A 27,604-nucleotide genomic window follows, 5' to 3' on the forward strand; every position below is an offset into this window, starting at 1 on the left:
CACGAAATTGTGTGCTTTCAGATGCTTGATTTCGAGACCCCAAAACAAATTCTAAATCTGAGGTCTTGAAATCAAATTCGTGAAAAAAATACTTCTTTCTCGAAAACTACGTTTCTTCAGAGAGAGGGAGCCGTTTCTCACAATGTATTATACTATCAACAGCTCCCCATTACTCGTTACCAAGAAAGGTTTTATGCCACTAATTATTTTGAGTAATTGCCAATAGTGTCCACTGCTGTTAAGGTATAGCGTTTCATTGTGGATGCCAATGTATGAAGGGACTAGAATTACTGAAATGGTTTTAAACATGACATCCTTGCATTTGGCACTCTACTTTGTTTTCGCTTTGTGTATGCAATTCCTTCCTCCATGGTGTTCCAGAAAGCCATGGTATCACGAGTGAACGAGCTGGATGGTTTGGTTTTTAAGAATAGTTCTTTGTGTTTATGCAAAGTGACTGTGGCGTCCCTATGTGGCTCGTTGTGAACCATGGAGAGCGCGGCTGGCCAGCAACAACTTAATTTGAAAAGCTGAACGGTACGGTTGCCCATAGAACCAGGGAGAGAAAAACTACCTATTTTGTACCTTTAGTTGGTTGCTGATCTGCTCGATCTACAGTGAGTATACCTTTATTTTATTATATCAATATGCGCATTTATAATAAAGAATGTTTATTTACCTCCAAGGCAGTGGACACTATTGGTAATTACTCAAAATGATTATTATCATAAAACCTTTCTTGATTACGAGTAATGGGGAGAGGTTGATAGTATAAAACATTGTGAGAAACGGCTCCCTCTGAAGTGACTTAGTTTTCGAGAAAGAACTAGTTTTCCACGAATTTGATTTCGAGATGAGGTCTCGAAATCAATCATCTGAAAGCACCCAACTTCGTGTGACAAGGGTGTTTTTTCTTTCATAGTTATCTCGCAACTTCGACGACCAATTGAGCTCAAATTTTCACAGGTTGGTTATTTTATGCATATGTTGAGATACACCAAGTGAGAAGACTGGTCTTTGACAATTACCAATAGTGTCCACTGCCTTTAAAGGCAGTGGACACTATTGGTAATTACTCAAAATAATTATTAGCATAAAACCTTACTTGGTAACGAGTAATGGGGAGAGGTTGATAGTATAAAATATTGTGAGAAACGGCTCCCTCTGAAGTAACATAAATTTTGAAAAGAAGTAATTTGCAACTAATATGATTTCGAGGCCTCAGATTTTGAATTTGAGGTCTCGAAATCAAGCATCTGAAAGCACACAATTTCGTATGACAAGGGTGTTTTTTCTTTCATTATTATCTCGCAACTTCGATGACCGATATCTGAGCTCAAATTTTCACAGGTTGGTTATTTTGTGCAAAGGTTGAGATATAGCAAGTGAGAATACTGGTCTTTGACAATAACCAATAGTGTCCTCTGCCTTTAAAAAGATTTTGACATTGATTTAGACATTGCTAATTCATTTAACGTGACTGAGTTATCATTGGTACGATCAATGGGGCGCCCGTCATGTCCCTTCGTAATTTCGTTGTTTGGGCGTACACGTTGTCAAGTTGATTTTCTTGACTTACAGTTCGTGGTACACCGCGCAAATTTAAAAATTGCCATGTGCCCAACAGCGCAATGTTTGGTCACTAATTACTGCAAATTGGCTTAGTAGGCTTACCGTGGAGGATTACCCTCCATCTATACTGACCTTTGTTGACCCGCTTGACTAAATAGCGAGGTGAGGAAACGATCACGCCAATAACATTTGCTACTCACACGCACGTCCATCACAAGAAGCCCAAACATCATCGACAGCGGAACCGTCTGTTATCTCACTAATATAGTCAGGTGGCACTTTATCAACACTTCATTAACAGGCAGTCTGTTGACAAGTAGCATTTGAAACTGTGCATGGTGGAAATACAATAAAGAAAGGTTTGCGGTACACAATAATAATCTCTAAATGAGTTGGGGCGGTTCTGAAAAGAACCATTGACTTCAATAACAGTAAACTACTTGGTTGTTCTGTCCCAACTCATCAACTGTAGTTGAGACCCGTCCCACCAACCGCATTAGCTAGGATTGCCTGTAGATTGGGATTGCCTGGGGAACAGTTAAGTGACAATAAAGTGGACCTTTAAAGTACTTTTCCTCCGACCTCAAGTTGCTTTGTTCCTCTCGACGTATAGACCTTTATTTTGTTGATAGGTCGAATGTTAGTAAACAAAACTCAATCATACTAACAGATGTTTTCACCAAATTCACAATTTTCCGCAAATTTCAATTATAAAACCTCCCATAATTAATTGTTTTATTTTTAACAAAATCAACATAATGTTTGAATATGTGTTGTTACTTGTTACAGTAGCGATCTGTTTTTGATTTGCATTCATGGCTTTCCATAGTTTTTCAATCTGAGTTGGCAAAAACTCGGGTTGTAACATAATGTTTGAATAATGTGTTACTTGTTACTTATTACAGTAGCGATCTGTTTTTGATTTGCATTTATGGCTTTCCATAGTTTTTCAATCTGGGTTGGCAAAAACTCGAGCTGTGACGTTGCAAAAGAAAGGTCTATATAATTATCATGCCATTTTTTAAAGGGGCACGCCTTGGATCGGGCGAGTTTGAAATTTGTTGTTATAAAATGCATATGCCTGGTTAGAAAGCTGTTTTAAAAGTAAAATATAAAGATCCACACAATATTATATGCCTAGAAATTGCATGGTTTTCCCTTTATACATCGTGAACTAAACACGGCACGCCATTTCGTGGCGCTGGTCTTTTTTCTTGCGTGATACCTGGGGTCGTGCTTGACATCTGGGGGTGCCGCGAGCGCCTTGACTAAAGGCTACGGTAGCCGAAACAAAGTGACAGCATTTTGTTAACCTTGCGTGTAAATCTGATAATCTGGCGTGACATATTTCCAGTTGAACCCATTGCTGTCTGGTTGTAATGATAACATCATTCAACCTCATCACCTATTGTTCGATGTGCGTACATTATTGACTAACGGATGAGCTTGGGCTTCCGTTTCAACCCCTGCTCTTTGGCCACAAACGGTTGAAACAACAAATGTTTTCGGTGCTTTCTAATTTCTTTGTTTTTATTATTTTTCTTGTACTTGACGATACCTGTTATAGGCTTTTAACCGCTTTTGGTTATTCAATCAATAAATTTATAAATAATTAATACAAAAATGCTACGATTGAATTCGGACTTTTGCTACCCCAGTGGCGTACCATTCACACTACTCTAATCCCCAGGGTCGCCCCGGGGGAAAAACGGCCGGCCTTTTCACACTATGGTCGCTTTACCCCTCGTTGGCCCTCTGTCTGCCCCGGAAAATGGGTGTATCCCCTTGGAAAAGCCACCCCTGCTCTGGAGTAGGGGTCTAGTCTTGACACGTGCAACCGGAACCCTGCGGAATATATCACTCCAGTGCGAGAGAGCGTCGGTAGGGGCCTAACCGTGGGGTAAAACAAAGTCGCGGTCCTCCCCGGGCTGTGTTTCATAGGGATAAGAGCTACAATGTGAACAAGGCTTGGGAGGTGGGGGAGGGGGGGGGGCACACACATGTCCTACGATTAATGCCCGTGCCAATCTCCGCCCACCCAAACCGCTGAGACAACCCCCACACCCCAAACTGAAAGCTATACGCCGCTGTATGGTGGACACTATGGGAACATGGAGTTATCATGATAGGAGTGCACTGTTTGAATTGGGTGTAGGGGCCTAATAGGCCTACTAACAAATTCAAAACCATAGTGTATTGTGTCCACCATACCTGAAAATGACAAATGCTATTGTGCTGACAGAATTTTTTTTTTTTTTTTTGTATCACCCATTATGGGATAATTCGTGTTCTTGTTTTTGGTAGTTATGAACTACTAACAATGGTGTCAATTTTAACACCGCGGTTTTTTAATTATGTGATGACCGTTCTTGGACGGGTGGTTTTCCTTTTTTCTTTTTTTTGCTTTATCATTACGGCTTGACTCTTTCTTTATCAACCCACGAGTCAACTAAGAATCATGTGTCCTGAACTTTTTATTGTCGAGTCAGTTCTCTAAACACCCACTCCATCAAAGGAAACTTAATCGTGCATGATTTCCGCTGCAAAGACAGTGAAATTATTGATAGTAAATGCCATCAATTTCTGCAGGGAAGTTTTCATTTTTGTTCTCCCTCTCCACTTTTAGGCGATACAAAATCAGCCCTGTATGCTTCGTTTTTGAAAGGACAGGGGCACCAAGATGGAACGAGTTACTCGTCCTAACTCAGAAATTGGATTGATTTAGCGTTTCTTGAAATCGACTGCTGGGCACCGAGGCATTTCCTCCGTTTCCTATATGAAGAAATTGTGAATTTCTACTGGAGCTATTCATGTATATATCGTATTCTTGATTGCGTTTGAGTTCGGGATGGGGTCAATTTTGTGTTCTAGGGCTGGTTTTACCATTTTTGTTTAGGTTTTATTTCGATTTTGGGTTTGGGTTAAACTTACAAAGGTTTATAACTCTTTTTTTTCTTCTCTTTTTTTTTTGGGGGGGGGGTGGTCATGTTCGGGAAATGTTAATATTATTATGTACAATATGTGTATATAACTCAATGAAACTTGAAAACTAAAAACAAAGAAAACTGAGTAATGGTCAAAACTGAAGTTGATGATGACAAATTTTGGCGATTGCGGCAAGGCACGTGTCCGCACGTAGTTTTTCTGTAAATCAAAATTGCCATCCTCAAAAAAATAAGTTCCTGATGTTTAATCGATTTAGAAGAACATAAATTCCCCCATTGAAAAGCAATAGGACAATGGCAATTTTAATAAACAGAAACCTAAAATGCAATCCGCACGTAATAGGCCTATGCTTTTTTGCACTTTCATGCCTTAATTGAAATAAAATACCCAAACATGGTGAAGCACTATAGCAAGGTGATTTAGCGGAAATCGTCTTACACTGGATTTCACTGCGGGTATCTTAATCACGGGTCTTTTGTCCTAAAGGAAATGGTAGGCTGTGACATCCTTCCTCCCTTTTGATGAAGCAACTATTATATAAGGGCCAAACATCTCCTCCAGAGCTATTGTATATTTCGATCGAGTGGTCATCACATCGATGGTAGATTTCACACTATAAGTTTTTTTTTGTTATAATTTGTGTACACTTGAAGTTGTATTGTTTTGGCTTGTTACTTCCATTTTGCAATAGTTTGCTGATTGTCCAGGAGTGACGATTGCCTTCGATATGGACGTGGTGGGAAAAGTGGTGCTAAGCCTGCTCTTGGTCTGTGCTAGCCATGCTTTACCGGTATGTATTAAGTTTGTTTATTGTCAAAAGTAAAGTTCATTTTGGTTTTACCCATGCACCGATGTGTGTTATAGCACTCTGTATTGTACTCAGTACTTTCCCGAGTCCTGTGAACAAATATCATATTATTCGGGTGGGATTCGAACCCGCGACCCTTGCAATTCTATAGCGGTGTCCTATCATGGAGAAAGAAATAGGTATATTTCTTCCTCTATGGTCTTACCAACTATAGACTACCGAGATTCCCCGGTAGCTGATCACGGTCAGTATCAAGACCAGGACGAGGAACTGGACCAGTATAGAGGCAGTCCGAATCCTATGTTTTGGGGAGCGGGTTATCAGGGGATACAGTTCATATTTTGCAAAAAATACCGCCAATATTGATATTCTTTCTAGTTTAAAGTCACCTGGAAATATATTTTTTTTGGTTTCAAACATAAGAGTAAAATGCTTACGAACAATAAAACAATTTTTTTTGGTAATTGTTTGTCACGATTTATATGTTTAAAAATATATAAAGTTGTTTGGGGGGCTGACTCCGCCTACCCCTTTTGTGACGTCAATCGAGGCAGACTTTGCCTGCAAAGATAGTAAACACACGTGCAAAGTACATGTACGTCCAAGTCGTGAGTTGGAACATTTCAAAAAGTGTTTTTCTGCATTCAGCAGCAATACACCTGGTCGGCATTTTTTTTTTAAACGTACAAACTCACGACTTGGTCCGTACATGTACTTTGCAATTGTGTATACTCTACGCATTACAGGCAAAGTCTGCCTCGATTGACGTCACGAACAGCGCCCTCTCGGGTCGGGGTCTACTCTTAAATTTGTAAATAACATAAGAACTGATTTTTTAAAACCTTAGTTAACTGTTTATTCACATTCCACTCATCAGAACACATGTGACAAAAGCTTTAATTTTGAAAAAATACCACTTCCAGGTGACTTTAATTTTCCTCTCTTAAAAACCTTATTAATACGGCTACCAAGCAACTTTTTCGATTGTTATAGTCCGTCGAACATTACTTGGCTTGTCATTCGAAACTGTATGAAGTCCTTTCTGAAATGTTGAGAAAGAAATCAATAAACAGACGGAAAAAGATCTTGATTATTTTAATAAATTGTTTATGTGTAAACTTTGGTTGTAGGTGCCCGTGATTCCTGATAATTTTGATAATGCTACAATGGATTTAGCGCCAAATGGAATGCCTGTGTTTGTGGTGAGTTATCTGTGTATTAATTATCTCTACATGCAACCAACTTAATATAGCGGTCGTGTACGACCCGAACTAGTAGTAGTCTTCGCCCAAAACACCAACTTAGTTTTTGCAACGAATCACACATGCAAGAATAATCGCTTTAACTTAAAGGCAGGTTTTACTGTTGGTTATTACTCCACAGTTAAATGACCATTGCTAAAGAGCACTGGAGAGCTGTTGATATTATAAAACATTCTCCCATTTGAAGTTTTGTAGTGGTAGAACAAGAGGTAACTTTACCCGACGAGTTTGAATATAAAAAGAGCTTCAAGCATGACGCCTTTCTCAGGCATTTGAAAGCAAACAATTTTACGCAACAATGGTAATGTTTTTCCCTTTATTTTCTTGCAAACTAAATTGTTCTCCTCCTTTTGTTTCACAGGTTGATCTTAAAGTACCGACTTACGAAGGTAAGTGTTGAAGTTATCGATGTACATTCTTTGAATCAATAAAAGGTACATCATTGCTCATGTTGGCAACACTGTGGCCACTCGTATGTTTTTAGAGGACAGCCTTTAGTAATATAACGATATTTTTGTTGTGGTTTTCTAAGCTGGTATAAGGCATTTTGTTGGCAAAACCGTAGGCTTGTGGACAGTTGTGGTGGTGCTATGGCGAGATCGCGAGCTGCTAGTTGCCGACTTCTACTCCCCATCCCATTAACGGGGAGTAAAAGTCGGGCAACCAGCAGTTCGCGTGGGACCATTACCGACTTGTCCACAAGTCTAACAAAACCGTGGCGTTATATGGATTTTCTTGAATCAAGATATGGTACGATATGGCAAAAGCGTCTATTCCTGGTTTCTGAATCAACACAATGTTCTTCCTTCTTTTAGTCATTGTTTTTTTCCAGATTATATAAAATGACTTTTTACCTGTGTTGCTCTAGGCCTATTTTTTAACCGACTGGCTCAACACAAACCGTTCATTTACTTTTTTTCAAAACAAATTTAGAGAAAAGGAAACGTCTTGAGCCATCATTTGGGTAAACAATAAGGCTACACACCACAATGGTACAATTCTGGCCGTGTGTTTAATTAAAACTTCAGGCGTTATGGACATTCTGAGGAACCCTTAAATAGAAATAGAAACAATAGCACAAATCTAACAATGATCTTATCTTTCAGATATGGAAAAATTCGGCACAGAAGAGGAAGACGAAAGCATGGGAATAATCTTAAGAGAGAACATCAACATGCAAACAGGTGAGTGATATCATTGTACAAAGAACAGATCTAATTATTATTATTATTATTATTATTATTATTATTATTATTTATTCGACCTCAACAGTACAAGTACAGAAAATACAAACAAGGCAACATTGTAAGGGAAAAAACCATAACAGAAACGACAACGCAAGATCTTCATTTAATATGAATTTATTACAGCTTCTTCTGTAATCTGCAAAAGTTAAAGAAAACAAATGTATATTGCTACTTAACTTTTATGTAATTTTATTTACGCAGGCGTTGAAAACATAATGATTGAAGGTGACGTCATCCTTGGTTACAACATCAACGAATATAACGCAACGGTGAGTAAAGCGATATCCAAACTGACGATGACGGCATTGTGTGTTTGTGAATCCCGCCATTTCCGAATTTTTGCACCAAATTGGTGTGTAGATTTATCTTTTAATTTCGCGGGTTCTTGTCTTATTACAGCAACCACAAGAAACCGCAGCAAGGAACCGTAATCGACGCTGGCCGAATGGTGTGGTTCCCTACTTTATTGATAGAACCTTTGGTGAGTTCTGGTGTTCTAAAAAAAATGTAGAACTTTTTCTTTCTTGAAAGAGGGTATCTATATAAAGAATGTCTATTTTGGGACTACGGCTATAGTTATTGCCACTTTTGAACCTTAGACTTGACTCAAGCCCCAATCCCGTAAAAGTCCTTTTATTTCCAGTCCCTTTCTATCAGGAAACGCCCCCAACCTGTGCTCTGCGCCGCGGGGTAGGGACTTGACTATCCTGCAGTTTCCTGATAAGTAAATTAATAATGTATTCACTTATGAATATGTAAACATTGCTGCGTGATACTTGTTGTCCAATCAAACACTTTTAAAGAGAAGAGAACGGTGAATCAAGTCTGTTCGAACCTCAGAGTTGTTCTTTTAAAAGAGCCAGCAATCTTGTTCCAATTTCCATTCTGTTTATTGACCTCTTTTATCTGCTGGGCATGGGCCAATACACATTTTGCTCCTTTAAAAACGAACACATTTTACCCTTTGTAGATTCTGGAGCGAGGAACCGCATCTTAGGTGGTATCCAGAGATATCACCAGACAACGTGCATACGATGGGTACCAAGGACCAACCAGAGAGACTACGTACACATTGTGCCAAGACAGGGGTAAGTGTAGATTTGGTTTCAAGTCTGTGCTCGTGTTCTTTGCTTTACATCAATTGACTTTAAGTTAACAACCGCGGGGCCAAACTAGCCTGCGAGCTGAATCTGGAGCCGAAGCGGCAGTTTCGAAAAGGGGCCAGGGAAGGGTGGATGGGTGTCACTTGGAACTCTGAACCGAAACTATAGGCTTGTTTGTTCAGAGGGTGACGGGGTGTCCAGGAAGCATGCCGGATGGAGATCTTCGATCAGGCCCTTGGGTTATATAACACAGGATGTCATGTTATCATGAATGAAAAGAACTTTGATCTAATTCATAGTATGAAGTTTGAATTTCCTCCATTGTTTGGCAAAAGGGCAAGGAGAGTTTTAGTTTTATTAGACTTTACACTGGCATAACAATATAAATATACAAATCGATACATAAAGAAACAAAGAATCAAAATAGCTAAAAAATACCAAGCCAGTGAGTGGCCAGTAGGAACAGGTGACCAGCACCTCTACAAAGCCGTCCTACAAAGACAGTTCTCTAACGAACAAGCTCTTCCTGGCAAATAGATACTTACCGCTCTACAAATATATAACAAAAATCAAGCATTATATACTATTTTTTTAACGATTGTGGTGTTGGTGTATGTTTTGTTTCAGTTGTTTCTCTGCGGTCGGTCGTCAGGGCGGGCGCCAGGAGCTGTCGGTCGGGGGAACATGCACCTTTGCACGGGGGACCATCATGCATGAGATGATGCACGCCATCGGCTTCCAACACGAACAGACCAGGACAGACAGAGACCAGTTTGTCACCATCTTCTTTCAGAATATCCAGCGAGGTAAGAAAGAGAGATATTTGTAGAGTGTTAATTAAAATGTGAAGATATGGAAAATAGTTGGAAGGTTAGTTGGAAGATATATAGAGAACTATAGTCTTGATTTGGGATGCTCTCTTTGGTTAAAAAAAGCTCGTTACATCCATTGAGCCAGAGTGCCACCATGCAATATCTTAAATGCATCTTGTGTAACCCTTCGAAAGTCTTAAATCCCAAGGTCATTTATGTGAAAGACATCATACACTGCACTGAAACAAAAATTCTTTAGAAAATTAAAGGGTAACACAATGGTGTTTGAAGCTCTGCATGGTGTGAAGAATAAAAAGCAACTATCAAAACAGTAAACTTGAGGAAACAACCATCTCTTTCGATGGAGTGTTAGCTCTAAAGAGCCGGTGTGGTCTCGACGTTTCGAACAGTATACCCTGCTTGTCTTCAACAAGAATGTAAGTTTACTATCTACTATTTATGGTTACTTTTAGTAAAAAATAATGTTTGGATTTTTTTTTTGATTTTTTATTCGGCAGGTTTGGAGTATAACTTCCAGCGTTACAGCTCTACCGTAATAGACACGCTACAGACCCGCTATGATTACGCATCCATTATGCACTATCCACGTAATGCATTCTCGAGTAACGGACGGGATACCATCCAACCCAGGCAAGCGGGAGTTTCCATCGGTAACCGCAATGACTTCAGTAATATCGACGTCTTCAAAATCAATACATACTACGAATGTGGTAAGTTGGGGGAGGTGCTTCTGATGGATGATACCAAAGCCTACCGTCAGTCTGGGCTTGACTTTAGACCTTTAAAATGGCCTTCGTGCGTTGTGTGTCAGGCACTACATAGCGTTAAAAAAATACCCACGGATTTCTTTTGGTTTTCATTTTATTCAAGAATACAAACCTTATAAGAAATGTCCACTCTGATGGCAATATTAAAAAACTCTACTTTTTCAGAGATGTAATTGTAAAATGTCTCACATCAAAAAATACATTTACAGGAGCACTACACTGACTGATTAACAAGAAACAATTAATATACTCGCTTCAATGAACCATTCCTCAACTTCGCACGTGGTTCACATGAAACATTATTCACACAAGCTCATGAATATTCATTAACAAGCGGTCTCTCGAGTGACACCCAATAAAATGGTCTTTGATCCGCGGCGTCACCTTTTTAATTAAACTTTAAAAACAAAAAATATAATCAAGAAATGTTGTTTAATTGTGTGTTACGTCTTATAGATACACCCACTTACTTTTTCTAGAAAGCACGACACGTGGGTCTCGTCTTTGCTTATAAAAAACAGCAGAGAATCTTTGCACATAAAAAAAAACAGGATCTCGATTCTGCATGATGACCGACTCAGTATATGCAGAGGTCTTATTAAGTGCTTTCCAATGCTGTACTGTACATTTTTTCTAATTATTTTGGGGTTTATTTTACACCCTCATTTTAATTCAGGTGATGATGCGGGAACTGGAACAGGAACTACACCCACAAATAGTAAGTCCCCCCCCCCCTTGAATTTTAAAAAAGATGTACGCCTATGTATGGTTTCTCTCTGAGCATAAATGTGTCATTTGGGACGGGGTCCTGTTTTGTACAAGTTCAAAGTCACACATTCATCTGTTGATTTTGGTAACTTTGTTTTTTTATCTGCAAATCAAAAATTTAGTTTGGCACCCGCCACAACCAATTCAAGAATACATTTATTTCCATACTCTCATAAAAGAATAACAACAATTACATGTATGGAGTAAATCAAAACATATCTTTAAGTAAGAGTAAACATGAATAAATAAACAGAGTACGGGGCCGTTTTGGTAAGCATTTTTCATATAATGCTCTTTTGATCACTGAATTGACTTTATAGTAACCATCTTTCTGACAATCCTTTTGTTTCATACTTTGTCTAATAAATTATGGTCCGGGGGCGTCCAACAGTGTCTGGGTTATCCTGTTTCCTTGCAAGATGTATTTTTGTCTTCTTAAGATTTTGTTGAAATAAATAAGCAAGCGACTTTTTAGTTCTTAGTGCAGACAATTAGATCGAGTGCAATACGAGTCATCAGCCGCCATCTTTGATGTGTTACAAAACTGCACGCGTGCACTTGCATCCTTGTATCCTTCATCAAAGATGGCGGTCGATGACGCGTATTACAATCCATCTATATTGATGATCATTAAAATTAACTTATTTTCGTGTGTGTGATTCCCATAGACTGCGTGGATAATAATGTCAACTGTGGATACTGGGCGCGCGTCGGAGAGTGCCAGAGAAATCCTAACTATATGAATGTAAACTGCCGAAGAAGCTGCCGAATTTGTACCAGTTCATCAAACATAATCACAACACAAGGTAAGCCTATCGACCTTTATCATGCTGTCTCCATCTTGGTCATGTTCCGTGATGACTGCTTACAATCATTTTGCAAATATGAACCAGACTAGTTTGTTGTTTCAGACTCGGTTTTGGTTACAATTCAAGATGGCACCATGCCAAAGTGTTATCCAAAGATAACCAATTTGAGACTTTTGGGACGCTAGGTGGCAGCAGACACTAAAGAGTCCAGGAAAATACATTGTTCTCGGTAAAATGAGCATGCTCAGAGCTACGTAGACGGTGGAAACTTACCTGGTAAGTCTGCTGCCAAGCGTTTCAAAATCTCCAATCGTTAACATTGCAAATGTGTTTCGCACACACTGTTAACATCATTGCAACAATAGAGACACGCATCTCTTTTTATTAAATCTTTTAGTTCGTTATCATTTTCTTGCCATTTTTATTTTTCACAGAAAACGTGTGTACCGACAGCGACGAGCGATGCCTTGAATGGGCCAATGCTGGAGAATGTCAACGCAACCCTTCATGGATGTTGCCCAACTGCGAATCAAGCTGTGAACAATGTGTTGCAAGTACAGAATGTAAGTCAAGCCCTTCATTATTTTTAGTCTATACTGACTGAAACGTCAATTTGGAAAAAAGTAAAGCTTCCAGTAAAACTTTCGGGGGGTCATGCCCGCAACTCCATTGAACTTTAAAAAAAAAATCGTAAGGAAGAACGTCGTGCATATCTCGAATGATACTGAAAGTATTAAAATAGCTTCTCATGCGGTATTTTCTTTTATTGCCCTTCTGTCACATTAATGCAAACTTAATTAAATTGTTGATGCCTTTCTGCTAAGAAAAGCAATTATTCTGTACTCGGAAAGTTGTTTTGCCTCTAATCGGCCTGGGGGTGGATTTCACAAAGGTAGTCCTAACTTAGGACTAGTCCTAGGCAATGCTAAGAGATAGGACCAGTCCTAAGTTAGGATGAGTTACTGGTCCTCTTAGGACCGGTCCTATATCTTAGCATTGCTTAGGACTAGTCCTAAGTTAGGACTACCTTTGTGAAATCGACCCCTGAACGGGCTTTCTAAATTAGGGGCAGGTGTACAAATTGTGCCTGCAGAAAACCCTTGACGTCTAGATCATGAAATAACCAAGATGTTGTCGTTTGTTTCTCCCCTATAAAGCTTGTGCCGATCGCGACGAGAATTGTGACATGTGGGCTCAGAACGGCGAGTGTGAAATCAACCCCACCTATATGAACGATTTCTGTAAGATGAGTTGTGGACTGTGCGGTGGGGCGGATGAGGGGCCTGGAGGCGACGGAGACGGGGGCACCGGCGGCGCTGGTGCCGTCGGTATTGCCACAGCTTGTCTGGTCTTGGAGGCCTTGTTCTTGGCTTTCCTCAACTAACGGTCTTAAAGAATGTGAATAGCTTGAGGCCTTTTTTGTATAATAAGACGTATTAATGAGTTTTGACGGACAGCCAGGCTGTGTGAATTCTTCTTAATTTTTTATAAAATACCTTTTGTTAAAAAAAATAATAAATAGTTATGTAACAGTTTGAATAGAGTTGGGTTAAACGATTTAAAGAGGGCGACCCATCACTTAGTCTTGGTTCAAGACTCTCCTGGATTTGTCACAAGAGGGCGCGCTATCACCCCAACGCGCTATCAACCACGAACCGCTATCACAGGAGAACCGTGATAGCGGTTCGTGGTTGATAGCGCGTTGGGGTGATAGCGCGCCCTCTTGTGACAAATCCAGGAGAGTCTTGAACCAAGACTACCCATCACTTGGCACAGCAGATCATTTTGGTAAAGATAAACCAACCCGTTTTATGAACCAAAGAGAAAAGTGATCCAGCCAAGTTGTAACTCTTTCAACAAACGGCTCTAAAACTGTTTTGGGAGGGTTTTTACGACTGGGCCCCATTTCATAAAGCTGTTTAGCAAAAATACTGCTGGACAAATTGCTCTGCTAAGCACAAAATGAGTGGGGCACCAGTCGTTCGCAACACGTATACGCAACACGATGGACGTATACAATGTACCTGTTTTCGCTAAGCAAGATTTTCGTGTATGATGATAAACGATCTTGTGCTTAGAAGGTTTTTTTTGTGCTCTACACAGGCTTTATAAACTTGAGCCAATGTCAAGTTCAATCCGGCTCGTCCAAGCTTTGTGAAATGAAGTTTGAAGATGGAATCACTCCGCTACGGGCGAAGGGGTCACTCGAAGTTTATATGTTCTTTAGAATTTGTTAATTTTCAAAGTTTCTGTTTTCATGTTAAGTCTAACAATTACTGAACTTGTTGTTAACTTGAGATCAAAATAAACACACTAACCTAATCCAATAAACATGTTTTATGTGTGATCTCGTGGTTTCCAATAAAAGGTTCCCATGGACTCACACCAGTAGGATTTGATTGAGTCACGGACCAGCACACTTCATGGAGCGTGGCATTGCCCCCGCCCCGCCCCCCCCCCCCAAAAAAAAATGTGATGTTAAATAAATTAATAACATGAGATGAATACGGGGTAGGTGGGGCCTGTGCATTTAGGCCTATTATGTCGCAACACTGACAATAATTGGGTTCAACTGAGATAAGCAATGCCGTGACCATTCCCCCCGCCCCCCCCCTTCCCCGAGCACAAGTGTGTGACGTTGAGGAGACCGCGACCCCAATATTTTTTAAAGTCCGTATTGCTGTGCATGGGCGCACCACTAAAAGGGTGGGTGGCACCCGCCGATAAATCATCGATTTGGAGAGTGCACAAATTGACCGTGAGTACAATAAATTTCCCCACATTGCGTCTTAAACGTCTGTGCATACATGAGGCGATTTTTGAGCCATTTGGGTTTGTCTTTTTGTAATTTTGAGGCATTTATTTTGTGCGGGTTGGATACAAGAAAACCCGATAGCAAAATTACGTTCATGTGTGATCTCGTGGTTTCCAATAAAAGGTTCCCCCGCACCATTGAGGTAGAAAAATAGCCCGCACCCACACCCCGGTAGGATTTGATTGAGTCACGGACCAGCACACTTCAAGGAGCGTGGCATTGCCCCCGCCCCCCGGAAAAAACCCAAAAAACTATAAAAAAAACAATGTGATGTAAAATAAATATAACATGAGATGAATACGGGGTAGGTGGGGCCTGTGCATTTAGGCATATTATGTCGCAGCACTGACAATAGTTGGGTTCAACTGAGATAAGCAAGGGTGGCCATTCCCCCGCCCCGCCCCCCCCCCTCCCCTTCCCCGAGCACATTATTATTGGGAATCCCTTTCGGGCTCTACGACGGCGGCGAGTCTACGGAGCTCGGAGCTATAGCTGCAAATGTCAGAAGTGTTTTACCCCCAAGAAGTTCCCTGTTTATTGGGTCTTCTAATGGGTCGACGAACTACACGACCCATGACGTGTGATCTTATCACCAAACCAATTAAGTCAGTGGACATTGTCATTATGCTGTACCATTGTTCGTTCCGCCCCACCATTGACAACCGCATTGGGAGACTTTTTGAAAGCTCTGCCACTAGAGGGCAGCAGACCTACCAGGTAAGGGTGCACAACTCCTATAGAAAACAATGGTAAATGCTAAACATTCAAAAATACTCACAAAATATTTAGAAGTCTCTCAGCCTCTTGAAAATTAAATCAGACACATTGTCATACAACTAAACTTCAGATTTCTTCTCAATTTTTGGTAGGTCAGCATTTTGGAATCAATTATAGTTGGGACGATTCTCAAGTTGGGATATGGAGTAGTACGTAAACACCAAATCTAATCAGGTTATCACATGGCCGGGAATTGATTGTGAGCCGTGTTTACATAGGGAGCGAGGTCACTGGGTATGTGTGCAAGAGCAGTCATTACACTGCAATTTCTGCATGCCGCTCTGCATGGTCAAAACTGAACTGAAGCTCAAACTACGACTATATTCAGAAGCTCGAATATAAAAAGTAAGTGATCTGAATTTGTGTCATGACATGAATTTTAGGTTTGAATTGTAGCAACATTGGTAGCAAATTGAAATAGTCCAAGTTGGACCATGGAGGTAGCTAATTCTACCTCCATGGTTGGACTCCCCCTGGCTGGGGCAGATTTATTTGTTATAATAATATAAATAAAACCAACAAAGATTGAAGAAAGGCATTTAGCTTTATTTTATACAGCTGTGTCACTCACTCTTCTTTCTTATTTTATTATAAACAGCTCCTTAGATATTGCATTATCAAACTGTACATTGGATGGATTTACCCTCACACTTACTTAGCACTGTATAGCACTTTCTTAGCACTGTATAGCACTTTCTTGAGTTCTGTGGAAAAAAAATCACATGCATAGCCTAGTATGGCATTGGCCTATTGTAGACCTTATGCATTGAAGTCATCCAGCCGCCATCTTTGAGGTCAAACGGTGACGAAACAATCAAAAGGCACATAGATTGGCTATGAACAACCTCCTTTTGACCTCAAGGCGAGGGCGCCGTACTGAAATGACGTCATGTGCATAAGGTCTATTTACTTGGGTGAGATTCGAACCAACGACCTAGAGATATATATGTGGGTTGTGTTTTCAGTCCCTACTTGACTGTGTGGGTTTTCCCTGGAATAATTCTTGGAAAAGTTTCCTTATGTATGGCGCCACCACTTTTTCATTCGATACGAAATAATATAATCCAATTTACCTCAATGAGATATCCCTTTTTGTAAAAATTTGTGAAAAAAGTGGTCACCAGACAGAAAGTTATCCTAATTCTCTTGGGTTTTCCCTCCCACCTAATACTGAATTTTCGTCATCATCTTCTCTTCTCATTTGGCTCTTAGTCTTATGTTAGAGCGTTGAGAATATTTAATATCCAGATCCAGAATCATGGCGGACAGCGGCAAACAGGCCGGTGATGATTCTAAGCAAGAGTTCAGCAGCCGTATGATGGACGTGGCCTTCAGTGGCCTCAAGTGTGTGGCCATTGCGATGGGAAAGGAAACAGGACTCTTTGATGTCATGATCGCCACGGAGACGCCCAAGACCAGCCAAGAAATAGCAGATGCAGGGAATCTTAAAGAGCGGTAAGTTCTCTTTGTGTTGGTGTTCTGTATTTGGGCGACTATTGCGACTAGTGTCGTATTCACGACTATTTACGTAAAAGCAGCTAATTTTAGCGTGTGCGCATGCGTACTCCACGTTACTAAGCATTCTACGCTTACACAGCTAGCACAGAAATTTGGTGCTTGCATGTAAGCTGAGAATGGTGATCGTAAGCACAAAAATCGCCAATAAGCAGAGCCATGATATTTTGACCAGCTTGAGATTGAGGTTGTTTTTGCTGAGCAGAAACTATTTTTAAAGCAATATTCATAAATACCTCGTACAGTTTCGCTATTCCTATTGGTGGAGAGCATGTCACGTGGGTGTGTATAAACCTTTGTTGATGACCGGTAAAAAGTGTTGAAACATGGGCGTGACACGCCTACTTGCACCTGTGCTTATAAGCGGTGAAATTATCAAGAACCAGGCTTCGTTTGGTTTAAAACACTAGTTGAAAACCTCTTCACCACACATTGATTCCCTTATAAGCTGCTTATATAAAGCAGGTCCTCTATGAAAAAGGGACCTGGGCTCAATTTCATAGAGCCGCTTAAAGGAACACGTTGCCTTGGATCGGTCGAGTTGGTCTTTGAAAAGCATGTGTAACCGTTTGTTATAAAATGCATATGGGTAGAAAGATGTTGTAAAAGTAGAATACAATGATCCACACAAACATGCCTCTAAATTGCACTGTTTTCCTTTTACCTCGTAGACTAACACGGTCGGCCATTTATGGGAGTCAAATTTTTTACTCCCATAAATGGCCATGTTAGTTCGCACAGTAAAAGGAAAACCACGCAATTTCGAGGCAAACTTGTGTGGATCATTGTATTCTACTTTCAAAACATCTTTCCAACCATATGCATTTAAAGAAAAACGGTTACAAACCACTTTTATAGACAAACTCGTCCGATCCAAGGCAACGTGTTCCTTTAAAGCACACAAAGTAGCTAAGCACAACAAAATTATGCTTACCAAAATAAGGTTACTGGCTGCCAAACTGTCATGTCACATGTATAATTTGTGAGTGGTATCCTGCTAACTTTTGCTCATAAAGTTGACCTTTGACATTCGGTAGGTATGTGAGAGAGTGGCTTGGTGCCATGGTCACTGCAAAAATAGTGAACTATGACCCCTCAACAGAGACATACTGGATTCCTAAAAGTCATCACTCTATAACGCAGTTCACTGGATTGGCGATGTGCACCCCATCATTGTCCACAGCATTCTATGATGTAGCGGACAGCTTCAGGAAAGACGGACCCTCAGGTACATAACAGTGTTCTTTAAGTTTGACAGTAAACGAAGCAGTAGGGAAGTTTGCCTGTCGTTGAGGTCTTCTGTCAGTTTTATAACATATTAAAGGCAGTGGACACTATTGGTAATTACTCAAAATAATTATTATTTTATTTGTTGATAGTATAAAACATTGTGAGAAACGGCTCCCTTTGAAGTGACGCAGTTTTCGAGAAAGAGGTAATTTTCCCTGAATTTGCTTTCGAGACCTCAGAGTTAGATTTTGAGGTCTCAAAATCAAGCAACGGAAAGTGCACAACTTCGTGTGACAAGGGTGTTTTTTTTTTTCTCACAAGTTTGTTATTTTATGCATATGTGGAGATACACCAAGTGAGAAGACTGGTCTTTGACGATTACCAATAGTGTCCATTGTCTTTAAATCATTTGATGTGTCTTGGCTGAGCGTAAAGAGAACCAAACTCAAGCTTTGGTGTTTCTCAGGGCTGAAACGTCTTGGAGGCAACGAAGGCGATTGCCTCCATTTGCCTCCATGGGGCATACCTCAATGCCCCATTGGAGCATGCCTAATGGAGACAACAAAGGCGATTGTCTGCATGCCCCTGGTCATTGCCTTGCTGCCCTTGATATGCTGAAGTAGAATTTTACAGTTTCCTCATAGGGTGCCAGATCTTGAATTTCGTTCACGAGGGCACAGCAATTTTCCTCTGGTAAGGGAACTTCTTATTATTATTACTTCTATAAGGAAGATTTAAATTTGTACTTGAACTTTGCAAAGGGCACCACAGCAAAACCACAGTGCACCATGGCAATTGCTGTGGGAGCCATGAGTTATTTCATGAGCAGGGGGGTGCCCTTTTTACAATGAGAAAATGCCTTGGTGCCCTTGGCTTTTCAAAAACAAAGCCCACAGAACTGGTTTGTGATTGCAGAGATTGGGTTCTAGTTCGGGTCTTGAAACTTGTGTTCTTAAAGGGAAGGTATATAACTTTAATAATCACTCTAAACATTTATACTTTTAGTTTGACGCCCAACGCAGCTTTCGATTGTATCCAGGGTTTTGAGAAACATTTTACTTTGAAGTTAAGTGGTTGTGTAAAAGGGTTATGTTTCTCAGATTGTGTTTTAATAATTATTATTTATTATTATTTATTTATTTTAAATCTTGAGACATACACAATAGTTACAAGCTGTACAGGGGCTGACAGGGTTGAAACAAAAGTATAAAAACTGTAAAAAATATAGGGACTATTCTTCTTGCGTGGACATAATTGGTCGCTCTTGATTTTTGGCGTTATCGTACAAGCGCAATCACCTTTTGAACTGAAATTTTTACAGGTTAATTTTAAACTACACTTTTTAAGGATGAAAACAAATTTGCCTTTTTTCAAGTGATCTTAGGTGATTTTTTTTTCCTGTTGAATTTTTGTTTTGCAGGTGTCCCATACTCCAACTATTCTAAATTTGACGACTTGATGGATGGAATGCATGGACCATTGTTTAAAAATGAGCTGGCGGAGTTTACTGCGTCGATGCCCGATGTCCAGAAGAAACTTGGTATGTTGATTTAAATTTCATTGTTGTTGTTTATATTCTATTTGCTTATTTATTTTTCAAACAACAAAATGTTTCTGGTAGTGAAACCAGCTGACTCTTGAAAAAGCGACGAGCACTTTGATGCTAAGGTAGTTGTGTAGATGAGATGATGAAGAAATGTTCAGTTTTAAACGGAGGAAAAACTTGAACAGGGTAAAACGCAGGCAATTCAGGTAGGGCACTTTTGAGACCCTCGCGCAGCAGACAAACCAGTCCTTTTTCGCAGTTTGAGCGTGCGCGCACATCCTCAGATTTCTTGATCACCTTTTTTACAGAGTCGGGGATAAAAGTGCTTGACATCGGCTGCGGTCCAGGAGCATCTACGTTGGAATTCGCCAAACATTTTCCAAAAAGCACCATTTACGGGCTGGATCTCTCGGAGTCGGGCATCAAGAATGCGCAAGAGGTCGCGAAGGTCTCGGGTCTGACCAACACCGTATTCCGCTGTCAAGATGTAAGCTCCCTACCATCCGATTGGACGTCTCAATTTGACTACGCTTTTGCCCACATGGTCATCCACGACCTGGCCGATCCGCTGAGAGTCCTGAAGGAAATTCTCCGTTTGTTGACACCAGGGGGTGCCCTTTCAGTCCTTGACCCCAACGCTCATTCCAAACTCGAAGATAACATCTCAGAGGAGAATGAGCATGCCAGTATGTTGTACACCATCAGTATGATGAACTGCATTCCTGCATGTCTTAGTCAGAATGAGGGGAAAGGGGCAGCCTTGGGTGCCGCCTTGGGACGGGAAAAGGCAACTCTACTTTTGGAGGGGGCCGGGTACCATGTCAAGTCCATAACCAAGGCTCTAGGGGGATCTTTGCATTATCTGTGCTTCAAGTCTTAGTTTGTGTCTGTGAAACGGGAAACAGAACGGAAATACTTTGTAAAAGAGGGCTTTATGGTCAAATTCAGTTTTGTGATGCACTCATTTGCCAAAAGATGTGGAAGTTGTGGAAGTTGGACTAATATGTCTATATCTTTAGTCTTAACCTCACATTAAAACTGTGTGAAAATGCCATTGTATTTGATACCTTTCCGGTATTCGCCGACATCTATCGCAAACATCAATAATGACCTCACATTCTATTTTGACTGATGCACTGCAAACACTCCACTTCAGGATGTGCAGACATAAATGACGTCATGTTTTAAATTTCGTGATGATAACTTATGAGTAACAATAACAACAATTTAAATAATTTTTAATAACTTGAAGTACAAGTATTTTTTATATTAAGAATTTTATGAAAATTTTATGAAAAGGGTTTTGCGGAAGACACATCCTTTTGATGATATCTTTTTTTACTTTTGTACTTCCCTGGACTATTTCAGGTCAAGATGTTTATCAATTCTAAAGATTTAAAATAAATAATGAAGTTACTCAGGTCAATCAATTTCATCGACTTTTAAGCGCACCATAATGATTAATTTTTCTTGAATTTCGTTTTATCAAATAATGAGTACACTGAATGTAAAATAAACTGTATAAAACACATGAAGTGTAAAATTGAATACGGTTATTTATTCTTCTAAGTACACTTTGGAAAATTGTCGTAAAAAACTCCTGGGTCATACTTGACCCCCATTCTGGGTCCCATTTGTGGGTCAGACTGACTCATAGAACTGATTAAAAAAAAGTACTGCTTAAAGACCGACACAGACTTCCAGCCTTAATATACTGACTCAGAAATGACATGTGACCCAGAATAGGGGTCAATTATGCCCAGGATTTTTTTTCCAAAAGATCTTAACAGGCTAGGTACCAAAAAGAATCTCAGGTGGAATCTAGTGTTTCGCTGTCCATTCCTTCTTTGATCAGCCAAAATACCATGTCACTTGAAACGCTCCCTTATTTTATACAGCGAATGAAATTTCTCAGGAGTATTTTGAAATTGGTTCCAGTACTAATCTACGAAAAATCTTATGGTATTTAGGCACTAGCTCGATGAAACGGGGCCCCTAGTTCGACATCACGCCCTTAGGAATAAAGGTGTTGCTGAAATCGAAACCAACACACAGTTTTTGTGTGTGCAATGTGGATTTTTTTTTATTATAACCAGTTCTAATCTACGAATAATCTTATGGTATTTAGGTTGGTTGCCAGTTTCTGCTCGGCAAAAATTTGTCTGTGCTTAGCAAGTTTGTGTGCTTATTCTTTATTGAATTGGGCCCAGGATAAAATGTTTTTGTTTAAGGGGAACAATCCCTAGCAAAGAAATCTGTGGCACCAAAATATTAAAAACAAAATCCAAACCTTGACTTCTAAAACGATATATAAAGCCCGCATGTGCTTGAATCGATATCAAATCAATATCACCCCTTCCATAGACCTTTTCGCAAATACCGGGGCGCGCGCGTAACGCTTGGAATTAGGTGCATTGTGGTCTAGCTGGTATCCAAATTTGATCCCTATCTATCCCACAATGCACCTCATTCAACAGTCTGCGCTTGCGCATTGGTATTTGCGATAAGGTCTATGAAGCACAACACCGTCACTAATGTTAAAGGCACTGGACTTTTTTTTTTTTCGAGTCATCAAAGTTGCAAGAAAATATTTAAAGCAAAAGAAAACCCTTTTTGCACAAATTAGTTTGCTTTCACAGATGCATATTAAAAAGCTGTAGGCCTGAACAAAGTTCTTAGTATCCAAGTGAGAAACTACTTCTTTCTCAAAAACTACGTTACTTTAGAGGGAGCTGTTTCTATCAATGTTTTATACTACCAACAGCTCTCTATTGCCCATTACGTTTTTATGTTAACAATTATTTTGAGTAATTACCAATATTGTCCAGTGCCTTTAAGCAGGGTCAAAGGTCAACACAAGGTTGGCTAGCAGTGGTTACATCTTAAACATATCAGTTTACACTACCTTTTTCAACTAGCCCTAAAACTAAAATACTTCAATAAAAAGATTATTGGTAATTAAGAACAAACAACTCCCAAAGAGTGCTCATGTGACATTAACTCGAGTAGTAAACAGTATTCTACAAAATTGAGAGAAATGCCATAGACCTTTTCGCAAATACCGGGGCGCGCGCGTAAAGCTTGGAATTAGGTGCATTGTGGTCCAGCTGGTATCAAATTTGATCCATATCTATCCCACAATGCACCTCATTCAACAGTCTGCACTTGCGCATTGGTATTTGCGATAAGGTCTATTGGCACAGTAAAATACTCCCTTACTCGGAGCATCTCGGAGGTAAAAAGAGAAAGTGTTTAAAATTCTAACTACTGTTTCCATTGTATACACTAAATGTGTGGCTTAATATTTAGAATAGCGTCAAAAATTTGACATGTCGGTCAAGACTCGAGCGGCTTGAAACTATCCTGTTCGTAAGTGTGACGTCATTCCATGTTAAGACCGCGCCTATCAGTTCACTGGCTCCACTGTGTACAAGCCCATCGGCATTCAGGAGTTAGTTTTTTCTGAGTGTTAAACTCAATCATCAGCAGCACCAAAACCAATTGATAATTATCAGTGTTAAGTTAAATAAGTGGGTTTTGTGATTGATTATTAGCTATAGTGCGCTACATATTTGCCTGCACATGCTGTATCTCAGGGAGCTGAGATGGTTTAAGGAATGAATTAAGGCCCAGTGACCTGGGGGTAATAATGTGGAAGCGCTTTGAGATGCCCTTCTGGTGTGTAAAGCGCTATATAAAAACCGACTATTATTGTTATAGATGGTCACAAGAGATATGGCTCTTTGAATGTGGACCTTACTAAGGCCCATAGGCTTTTCAGTGTTTTGATCTGTCGCGTGCGTTCAAATGTCCAAGTAAGTTGTTGTAACGCGATCATCATCCACTTTGCGCTTGATGTACAGATAGGACAGTGCCCCTTTCAGCTGCGAATACGTAACCATGTCTTTTCCTTCTCTCCTGTAGCCTATGTTTTGCCCAAAACCAGTTTGTTTTGTCTCCAGAACATCGAGGAACTCTTTCTTTCTCAAGTCGTTCTGCTTCTTGTTCAATCCTTTGCTGCTGACCTTGACTTTGTCTCCCCCGAAACATATGTATGTTTTACTGCACAAAGCCACAACCCCGTCCCCTTCAAATTCCACTTTGAATAGACCGGGAGTGCGCTTGTCGTAGCGTTCATTTTCCGGTGTATCGCGTCGAGGGAACCACTTGTCTTTCTCCCGCTCGTACTCTTCCTTCATTTCTGGTTTAATGACGGACTCCAGATTGTTCCCGGCTATGGCAATGTACGCAGAATCGGTGTCCATCTGACAGAGCTGGAAGTCAGACCGATCAATGTATTTATCAAGAAATTCGTAGTAGAATTGCAGCATTTTCAGCTTCGCATATTGATACACGAACAGTCCAATCTGCAGGGGCAGGTCAACCTTGACCGACCGCTTACCCAGTTCAATTTCGTGCACCCCCTCTCCTATATCGGTGGCAGAACGAAACCGCTGGTCGTTAATGAACTGACTAGCATGTTTCGCCGTCATGCAAACCTTGACATCCTTGAAGTTCTCCTTGTTGGTCACTGTCTTCCCGTACGCGGAATTCCCAATGAGCTTCATCGTGTCCGCTCTAGCTGTTGAACCGCTAGCGTCTCCATCTCGTCTTGCGTCACTGACTTCTTTGCCGAACATCTCGAAACAACTACTGGGTCTGTACTGAAAAACCTGGTAAATCTCTGTGACTTCGAGGCCGTTTTGGAGATACCACTTAAGCAGAGGGGTGGTGAGGAGGATTTTCTTTCCGCACATACTGCCGATGAGTGTTCTCCGAGGCTCCGTGAGAAGCTGGTTACTCTTAGCGAAGCCATACATGTCGTCCCCGATCACGCTTTTCTCACAAGCAATGTCGATGTTCTTGAAGATAGGCGTCATCTCGCTGAATTTCTCCTTCTTACTGTCAGGCACATTTATATCACACTCAACGAAACCGAATAGATTGCCAGAGCGGATGTGCCTGATGATTTCTTCTGTTGTCATGGACTTCTTTCTCTGAAGAGGCAACCGCCGTGATTCAAGGAATGACTTCAGTTCCTTGCTGTTGGCTTTCTCCTCTTCCCACTCACATTCCCACTTCTCTTCAAGCTCATAACCCATACCATAGATTTGGTTTGCTCTCTCTTTGGTTTCTTCAAGTAACTGCTTCATGGTTTTTTTCAATGTCTTATTGACCATTTTTTTATTTTTCCAACACCCATGCCCGTGCCAGTAGCAACCATTGAATTCGTACACTGTGTTGGTCTCCTTGCAGTAGCCGTCAACCTGAAAGCGCGTTGGACCAATTCGCTTCTCCCTGGCATTCCCCTTGTGTTGTATCTTCATCCCTTCTACCTTCGAAGACTCCCATTCCAGCCATTCTATTGCCATGGTCATGTGCCCGTGACTGACCTGAGGTTTGAAATCCTTACCCTCTCGCCTTATAAAATGACCGACAGGCATTTCCTGCATCAGGCAACTCAGATACAGTGCATTGGCGTCATAACCAATGACCTTCTCGCATGGTTTGCCACCGCGGATTTTTGTCTCACCCTTTTCATGGTATCGATGGAAGACTATAGACGGACCACCGACGATGTTGTCTTTAAGAGTATGGTAGAAGTCTTTGTGCTTTTTTTCTATCAGTGTGAAGAAATCGTCACCAGGAATACTTTGAACTAAGTATCGAAGTGACAGACCCGGAGCAGAAGTGCCATCTTTAAACATGTCGATGTTCTTGTCCTTGTAGAATTGGCTCATCTTTTCTACAGCTGTCATGAAGGGAGCTAAATCACGGGTGCTGTACCATTTCAAGTAGTCTCTCATGGTTCGCATTTTCTTCACATCCCAGACCTCAGTGCAAGTCTTATAGTCCTCAGCAGACAGACTGCTAGTTCCAATATGTTCGCTTTCGAATTCTGCTTTAGGCGGAAGAGTCTCTTGATTAAGTTTCTCAAGCGAATCCATCCAACCAAATGGGAAGAAACCTTCCACTCCTTCGCATTCGTATGATTTTAGAAAATCCGCTAAAGTACATCCCTGAACAAGGTAGTTACTGATGTCCAGGAACTTGAAGAATTCAGTCTTAATGGCCAAATAAGTGTTGTTTTTTTTGATGACGTACTGAAGTGGGTTCGATTTCTTCAATGAGGTGTACAGATATTGCTTGACGAGATTGATGTCATACTTCGAGGATTCGAATCCCAGAACTGGTAACTCCTTAAGGTAGTCCTCGAAATCCTTTCTCAACTTTTTGAGATGTTTTAGGTTGCCTTTTGAGTCTAGCTCCTTGAAGACAAGTTCTTGAAATTTTTCCATCAGAACTTTGTAAGATGCCTTACTTATTTTGTCCAAGTATTCGATCATCTCGTTGACCAGCTGCTGGGGATCACCTTTTGAAATGATACACTTAGGTTCTTCAAAGCCTTGCACATTGCTGAGGACACTGACACTCAGAGGGATGTGCTTATACTCAACCCGTGTTTTGGTGGTCTTCTCGTCCTTTTCAGAAGTGTCCGGAAAACTCTCGAATCTGAAAGTAGCACGGTGCGGAAAGCAGCGATCCTCTGCTGGCACCGATATGTTCTCATCCAGAAGTCTGTCAAATATTGATGGAGCTGGCCTGTAGACACTGCCAGGAAACCTGTGTTTAATGTCTTTCGAACATTTCGCCTTATGTCTTTTAAGACCATTGCTCCTACGGAACACCCTCTGGCACCATGTGTTTGTACAACAAAAGGTGTTGCTGTACAAGTTGAAATCTTTGATGTAGGAGAAGTGCCCCTTGAACAAATTAAGTTTCATAGTTTTCTTCATAGACATGCGAGATCGAGTGACAAGCTTTGCGAATGTCTTTTTCTGCTCCTGTTTATTGGCGCCTGGTGTTTTGCGTTGACTTTGAGGAGGCTCTGGTTCGGTATCACCATTTTCACCGTCATCATCATCACCAGACACTCCAACCTCTTCATTTGAAACTTCTTCCTCTTTCTGTTGTGTGGACTTTATTTTCGAGTGTGGGTTCATGTCACTTGATGCTAGACTGCGACAAAGCTCTGCCTTTGGATTGGCTAATTTGCGTTTAGTGCAACGATGTCCTGTTTTTGGATTGGCTAATTTGCGTTTACTGCAACGACGTCCTTCCTTTGGTTTGGCTAAATTGCGCGTACTGCGTCTAGGTCCTGCCTTTGGATTGGCTAACTTGTGTTGACTGCAACCAGGCTCTGCATTTGGATCGACACCACTAGTGTCAAGAGGTTCAACTTCTTCTTCACCGTCGTCATCATCCTCCTTACGAGACGATTCATTCCCATCATCGGATGCACCTTCCTCCCCCTCCTCCTCGTCCTCACCCTCCTCCTCCTCCCCCTCTTCATCAGATACCTCATCACCTTCTGCTGGAATACTGTAGACCATGATGTTTGTTTCGAACTGTTTCTCTAAATCGGATAACTCTGTCAAAAAAATCCCTTGAAAGTCATCTCCACTTATATGCCGTTTCTTCTTGTATTCACCGAATAAACGCGTGGTTTCCTTCTCGCAGTTCTTGATAGAGAAGCCATTGTGAAGAGCCAAACATCTGAAGAAGCACAGGTTGTCCTCGAACACTTTACCTGTCTGTCTGCTCT

The 27,604-nt window shown here is 40.7% G+C and overlaps 2 protein-coding genes across 3 annotated transcripts; both read left to right on the forward strand.

The window, feature by feature from the left end:
• The first annotated feature begins 515 nt into the window (after nt 1-515).
• LOC117302686 (high choriolytic enzyme 1-like) lies at nt 516-13,752 on the forward strand. Its single transcript, XM_033786678.1, has 14 exons — nt 516-617; nt 5,210-5,308; nt 6,457-6,528; nt 6,950-6,977; nt 7,695-7,772; nt 8,037-8,104; nt 8,235-8,316; nt 8,806-8,923; nt 9,566-9,744; nt 10,269-10,481; nt 11,215-11,256; nt 11,975-12,112; nt 12,550-12,678; nt 13,273-13,752. The coding sequence occupies exons 2-14, from the start codon at nt 5,246-5,248 to the stop codon at nt 13,497-13,499; spliced, it is 1,437 nt and encodes a 478-aa protein (XP_033642569.1). The 5' UTR covers nt 516-617; nt 5,210-5,245; the 3' UTR covers nt 13,500-13,752.
• A 1,102-nt stretch (nt 13,753-14,854) lies between these two features.
• LOC117302678 (sterol 24-C-methyltransferase-like) lies at nt 14,855-21,797 on the forward strand. 2 transcript variants are annotated; one of them, XM_033786669.1, is made up of 5 exons: nt 14,855-14,873; nt 16,920-17,162; nt 18,260-18,450; nt 19,873-19,992; nt 20,307-21,797. In XM_033786669.1, exons 2-5 carry the CDS (start codon nt 16,966-16,968, stop codon nt 20,876-20,878), a joined length of 1,080 nt encoding a protein of 359 aa, XP_033642560.1. In that variant the 5' UTR covers nt 14,855-14,873; nt 16,920-16,965; the 3' UTR covers nt 20,879-21,797. The 2 variants fall into 2 exon arrangements, with proteins under 2 accessions (XP_033642560.1, XP_033642558.1); XM_033786667.1 differs by lacking the exon at nt 14,855-14,873 and adding an exon at nt 15,748-16,052.
• Nucleotides 21,798-27,604: the final 5,807 nt, after the last annotated feature.

The sequence above is a fragment of the Asterias rubens genome, chromosome 18 (genome assembly GCF_902459465.1).
Source record: "Asterias rubens chromosome 18, eAstRub1.3, whole genome shotgun sequence".
In the NCBI taxonomy this organism is placed as follows: Eukaryota; Metazoa; Echinodermata; class Asteroidea; order Forcipulatida; family Asteriidae; genus Asterias; species Asterias rubens.